Source organism: Asparagus officinalis, chromosome 3 (assembly GCF_001876935.1).
Source record: "Asparagus officinalis chromosome 3, Aspof.V1, whole genome shotgun sequence".
Taxonomy (NCBI): Eukaryota; Viridiplantae; Streptophyta; class Magnoliopsida; order Asparagales; family Asparagaceae; genus Asparagus; species Asparagus officinalis.
In genome coordinates this window covers 27,838,990-27,846,028 of record NC_033796.1, presented here as the reverse complement: position 1 = coordinate 27,846,028, position 7,039 = coordinate 27,838,990, and the positions used below count along the sequence as shown (strand labels likewise).

Genomic DNA, 7,039 nt, shown 5'->3' with positions numbered 1-7,039 from the left:
CCAACAAGCAGGTTGAATGCCCTTTTTTATGAGTTGAAAACTAGACTCATGTAGCGGTAACAAATTTTTTAAAATCCGCATTAAATTTGTGGCCAGCAATATTTGAACCGGGGTTAGCTTTGATCCCATGTGAAAGTCCCTCTAACCATTATATCAGAACTCCGAATTTAGGATAAGGCTCGAGGATTATAGTTTTATATACCAATAATTACCATTAAAATATCAATAACAAAATTAAACAAGCATTACATGCTTTCTCATCCATTAATACGCATTATAATCAACACATGGGGAAGATGCTTTTGCTACATGAAACAATATGTACTACTCTTTAACTCTTAAGTCCAAACAGGAAGCCAAGTAGCAAATAATATACATTACCATACCTACTGAAAAGCATTTCTATAAGCCAGTGACTAATAAACAATTTAATCAAACTTTAGAAGTTCATATTTTAAAAAGTTGAGAAAGCATAATTAGAATGAAAGGAAGCTAAAATAATGATACCTGCCACAGAAAATCTTCAACAGAAGGATCTGACGCAAGTAATGACTGTACTTTCTCAGTTTCCAAGAAAAAACAATGTACCACAGAGTCCGTAATGATGTCACACATATAAGGCTTGCCAAGGAGAACTTCATATAGGCCTAAAGTACTTCCATGAGAAAATGTTGGATGCAATGAATGCTTCTTAGGAAAGGTCTTACTTGACCACTGCATGTGAGGAGGAAGCAATTATCTGAACAAGCTCAGAAGTTGTAGCAAAACAGTTCATAGAACATCAAACCAAAGTCATTAGTGTTAAAATCACCTTTACAACTCCAACGGCAATAATCCAGATGCCATTTGGCTTGGAACCCTCTTTGTATAAGGTTACACCACGTATTTTGATTATTTCCTTCGTAGAACTTGCTATAGGATCACAAATTGCAGATGGAAGAGCTCCCAGTAAAGGATGGGTTCTTAACACATGACTTGCTTTTGGCATTTTAACCAGTGGAGGATTCCTCAGAAGCCGTTTTAAGTCAGTCTGACACAAGGTTTGAAGATTATTTTGTCAGTAGACTTTCTTCAGTAGACAAAGCAAAAAAATAAAAAAATAAAAAATAAAAAATGAATGGAGCAAATGACGTATCTACAGACCAAGGTTTTAAATGTCGGATGTCGGGTTCATGTCGGATGGTTGAAATCCATGTCGGATAGCGAAAATCGGGGATATATCGGGGGACATTGACTAAATATCGGATTGCCATATCGGGTAGTGCGCATATGTATAATATCATGTCCTGAATGTAATCTAAGCATTCATAAATTCAATATAAGCATACTTTATAAATTCTATAGACTAAACATATAAAAAGGTAAATAATATATGGATTTGGGTTCATAAATTCTTTCTATCGGGTTCATAAGAAATCCTTAAACATGAAAACGGGTCAAACGTGTTTGGGTATTTATCACTAAACCCAAACCGGATAACAAAAAACAGAACTTAAAAAAAAAGTACTATATCGGCCGATTTTTCAAATCTAAAAAATAGGCCGATATGCCCGATATGACCCTAATATTTCCGATTTTGCCCTGAAAACTGACATACGAGTTAAAAACGTCCATGTCGTGTCGGTCAAGCCCTTAAACCGATATGTCGGCCGACATGTCGGACATGTCGGTCGACATTTAAAACCTTGCTACAGACAGATGCAAATGATTTGTCTACCTGAACAGCATCATCAAGATGAATCATCTCCTTTTCTTCTAGCAGTCCAACCTTCTCAAGGTTCTGCACATAATTGCTAAGATGATTCAAAATTGAGTATGTCACTTGTTTTGTCTTCACAACACGTAGAACCTGAAAAAAATAAAAATAAAAAAACATTGGAATTAAATTCTAATGCAAAATCAGTGAAGGTTGAGAACTTTTTTTTCTTTTTGAAGTCGAAATGACAAGACAAAGTCCCCCCAATGTTCCACCAAAAATCTCTTAATGAAACGTCTAAAAGGTACATAGAGTATATAACAAATAGAAACAAGTCAAGTACATACAAAGAGCTAGTATGCATAAATTTTAGGAGACAGAAAGGTGGAGAAATTATTTTATACTCAATGTCAGAAATTATTATTATTTATCCTCTCATCCTCTCAAGAAAGATAAAGCATGAATAAATAGCTCATGTTACAAACCTGAGGAAAAGCAACACGGACATCTTCCAAGAACTTTGAAGCTTCCTCTCCTTCATCCTTGCTTTCATTGATAACAGTAGTAGCGATGTCACTCTCACCTACCAGAATAAGGACATTTTTAGGAAATGCTCAAAACAGACATGGCAAACCGATAAATATTGCTTCAGTTATCTAAAAGGATCATATGAGATGTAAACCTCCTATGATTTTTCATGTAGAAGTTGACCTGCTAAAGTATACACCTGATATATGTCAATTTCTTGAAGATACACCAGATATTCGATCAGATTCAATTCGGTAGTTCACCTAACACTAAATGAATAATTTTTAGTATTCAAGTCATAAACGAATAGAATTTAACCAAATGTATATTCGATTCGCTTGATCATTAAATATTTGTTTATATTTTATATTTATTAAATGGTAGATTAGAAATTTCAAAAAAAATAGCTGTGATTGAGGCGTAAACTTAAATGAAAAAGGCAATTTAGAAGAGAAATCAAACATTATGATGTGTTTGAGGATAGATTTGTAAATATATATAACTTGGAGGGTGTTTGTGCACAAATCTACAAAGAAAATATAAAAGAGAAAAATATGTTTGTACCCAGAATTGAACCAGCGCATAGAGATTTTAAAGCCCAACCCACAAACCAACTGGGCTAATGAACATTCGCGAACCAATACATAATATCTTATTTATAAAGGAATCAAATATGAATATCATTCTGCTATTCAACCCAAATTTGAACCCAAATTCGAATATGATAAATCTAATTAAATTCGAACTCGAATATACAGATATTCGATTCGATTCGGTCATTTTCTACCCCGAGTACACAATTTAGTTAGCATTCAGGTTTCCCTTTCATGTTAATACTAATATCTACAATCTGACAGATATAACCATCATGGTAAGTGTCATAACTTTGCAGTGTAATAGTGGGCCAAAAGTGCGTGTGTGTGCATGTGGGTGGGCGGGTGGGGGTTGAGGTTAAGAGATCAACATCACTGTAGATACTAGATAATAATATATAATAGTTTTCTATGTGTCCATCTATGAACACCTATATTTTATTGTTTGGGTTTTTTCCCCACTAGAAACCACTTTCAAAATAAGGTAACTGTACGTAAATCACTTTTCATTTTTTATTTATACATAAACCACATTTAAAGTAGGTTTTCGTTGCAATCAGCCACCTCCCAGTCAGATTTTTACTTAAAACCCCAAAAAATAAGCTTTAAACACTAAAAAACGAGCCAAGTGTCTTGAATGTGACTTTAAGGGAAGTTTTGGGTTTTTAGTGAAATTTTTTAATGAGATATAGTTGATTGCAACAAAAACCAACTTTAAAGATGGCTTATGAATAAATTAAAAATGAAAGGTGGTTTCCGTATAATTACCCTATTTTAAGGTGGTTTCTAGGGGGGGAAACATTATTGTTTTAACATAAAAAGAAATGGAAATGCTCCAAATAGGGAGAAGAAAATAAAGAAGAAGAATCGTAAATTTCCCTATCCCTAACAGAGAAATAGGAATACCGATGAAATCATGGAGTTGCCTTCTTGCTATTCTGTGAGCACGAAGAAAAGCAGCACATATATAACAAGCTGACTCCAACCTCTCCACTGTAAAATATGTGACTAATCTCCGAGGCAGTCTACTCATTTGAAGAAACTTATAATAACTTGGGAAATGAACATTGGACTTTAGACCCTTCCAATCACATAAAGGTTCACTAGATACCACATCCATAGCTTCATCAACAGAACGCATTAGAAGACTTGCGGTACTCTGGGTTATCCTTCCTTCTTCAAGCATCCCCCAATAGGCAGCCTGCACCCCTACAAAAAAGGACTTTTTAAATATATTTTTTATTGATAAGAGACATGAAGATTAGCATGTATGTGATAATAATGTTCCAATGTGTCATAATTTATCTGCTGGTAGAAATTTGTGAAAAGAAAAAAGCAATGTTTTAAAAAGCCACCGCCTAGCCCGTCTAGGCATATGTGTAGGCCTAGGCAATACCTAGACCACCTACCTAGCGCCTACTGCCTAGGCGGTACCTAGGTAGCCCATTTAGGTTTCAGAAGCGTATAGGGGAGTGTGGACTGCTTTTGTGGACTGCACCATTTAATCGTAATTCCTCCATTGTAACCTCCACGTCCTCCGACCTCCTCCAAACTCCTATAGGCTTCAACTATGAACACATCTTCTACCACCTATGACCTTCATCCTCCACCATCACTTAAATGAAGAAATAAATCCCTCTAGGCATCAGTCCGACACCTAAGATTTCTATAACATTAGCATTTATTATTAATTATTGTTATTAAAAAATAAAAAATAAGAAACCACCTAGGCCCCGCCTAGGCGCTACGCATCGGGTCAAATGCCTAGGCGCTATCTGTAACCTTGAGAAAAAGTAATAAAGCCAAATTGGTGGGGTTCTGAGGGATAAAAGAGAAACACAGGTCTGGGTCCTAAAAGGGTAAAGCTAAGAAGAAAAATATATGGATTGGACAGTTACAAGTTACTTAATATTTTGAAGTTACAAGACTATTAACATATAAAAACCAAAGTGATAGAGTAATTACTAGTAGGGGTAAAATAGTGACTACTTAGTGATATGATTGTAACTATATCAAGGCAGAAGATGCACGTTGAAAGTCAAAATTAGGACACCCTTATGTTGTTCAGAGACACAAATAAAAAAATTCAAACATGTCAACCTCAAAGATTTCATAACAGACATGGAGTTATTTTCCATGACCACTTACCATTTAGAAGACGTATACGGATGTCTTTCAAATGTGTAGCCTCCAGATGATGCTCACTTTCAGTCACAATGTGAGGATGTACCTGTTCTTCATCCAAGTTATTCAAGCATGTGATATATCTCTGTACTGTAGGCCAGTCGGCAGGTCCTAATTCTTCATCATCCCCAAGATCGCCAAAAGCTTCTAGTGCTTTGTTTAACATTTCGTATCTTGTATAGTTTAATATGCGTTTCTGAAATCAAACAAGAAACAATAACTTGGCTATGGCAAAAATTGGTCAAAATCAATAGTAATTTGAGTATATCTTAAGAATGAAGAGATTAATTTACTTGTGACATGATTATAACATTTTGCAATGAGAATAAATAGGTGGCAATGAGAATATTGACGCTAGCGACCTGATAGTATGCACCATTATCAAAATTGGTGATTCCCATACTCTTAGCAGGCAGTTACCAACCAAAAACTGAAACTCCAGTCAGCATCTATATTAAATCGTCAAAGAAAGTCATGTTTTCTATGCCAATTTTCAGTATACATAAGTTTGTACAAGCCAAAAGTTCACTTATACTCCATATGAATTATACTGAGATCATAATGAATAATCCAGATCACCAATCCTTGATATATTGATCTGTCATCATGCGTAACTCTTACAGATGCAAAGTTTTCCAATATGCGGCACACCTTGTATAGAAAGCTTACTGTTGGCAGTTTGAGACACTCAGGATCAGATCATCGTGCAAACTGCAAAAGTAAACACGGAATGACAGCAAAGAAATTTTTGATATATTTTATTTTTCCTAAGACCAATTCCTAACAAAGATGATTCCCTGATGAGATATGCATTGAAAATTATGTGCATCTCTATCAAGAACCTAAATTAATTTCTCCTGAGCAACACACATTACAAACTATATGAACCACCATACAGGGATGGTGAAAATATACGCTAAATTGCACTTAAATGCCCTAAAGTTTCACCATTGTTGCACTTTAATGCGCTCAGTTATAAAACATTGCACTTAAATGCCCTAAAGTTTCACGTTGCTGTACTTTAATGCCCTCAATTGTAAAACCTTACGCTTAAATGCACTAAAGTTTCACATTGCTGCGCCCTCAGTTGTGAAACCTTGCACTTAAATGCCCTAAAGTTTCACCATTGTTTACATCCTTGAGGGAATTTAAGTGCAATGTTTAGAAACATTAGGGCATTTAAATGCAAATGTGATAAACTTTAGGCATTAAGTGGAAGGTTCACAACTGAGGGCATTAAAGTGCATCAATGTGAAACTTTAGGGCATTTAAGTGCAAGGTTTTACAACCGGCATTAAAGTGCAACAATGGTAAAACTTTAGGGCATTAGGTGCAACTTCGCCGAAAATATAATTGTTAGGACATATCAGTTTCGCCCTGCGTGAACCTGCACACACGCACGCACACATAATATTAACTTCTGTATGAAGCAGCAATTCTTTGAGAACCAGAACTACATATATTTGTGTATGGAAAAGAAACTCATTTGAGACCTATGGACCTATCTTGATTTATTCTTCAGGAGTCTTAGCAACTCCCTTAAATGGAAGCCAAAGGAAATAGTTGCTAATGGTAAATGAAGATGAAGAGTTTCAAGGCTCACGACGGAATTCCATCCCTGGAAAATTTAGCGGTTCTCATCCAGAACATGGTAATGTGCTGGACATATCAGATGACAGCCAGCTCTTCCTTTGCATATAACATATAGCCTTTAATAATATCATGTCCACAATCATATCAATTTGCTTTCCAGACCTTATTCCCAATCTGACATATCGCAATTTTATGTTTACCCACTCACCTTCAAAAAATTATACACCAGCATGTTTTCCCATATCCAGTCCTATATAAGCATCTATCTCTTGGTATTTGATTTTGTTACACCCCATCATACGCCTCCTTCCATGTTCACTTTAAATAGTTATGTTAATATTGCCTACAAAATCCTGCTATCACTACCAAAGCTTCATTTATGCATCTCAGTGGCATAAATTTGGTCTCTTGGTTTTTAGTTGTGGCCTATGGGAAATATTCTTCA

The 7,039-nt window shown here is 35.4% G+C and overlaps 1 protein-coding gene across 1 annotated transcript in view; it reads right to left on the bottom strand.

Moving 5' to 3' along the window:
- LOC109833557 (sodium/hydrogen exchanger 8) overlaps positions 1-7,039 on the bottom strand; it is a 38,733-nt gene that overhangs the window by 10,219 nt on the left and 21,475 nt on the right. The window contains exons 15-20 of the mRNA XM_020401275.1: positions 4,966-5,197; positions 3,724-4,026; positions 2,182-2,279; positions 1,718-1,849; positions 812-1,030; positions 508-714 (exon numbers count right to left, since the gene is read on the bottom strand). Coding sequence (XP_020256864.1) covers positions 508-714; positions 812-1,030; positions 1,718-1,849; positions 2,182-2,279; positions 3,724-4,026; positions 4,966-5,197 — 1,191 coding nt within the window. The remainder of the gene's footprint in view (positions 1-507; positions 715-811; positions 1,031-1,717; positions 1,850-2,181; positions 2,280-3,723; positions 4,027-4,965; positions 5,198-7,039) is intronic.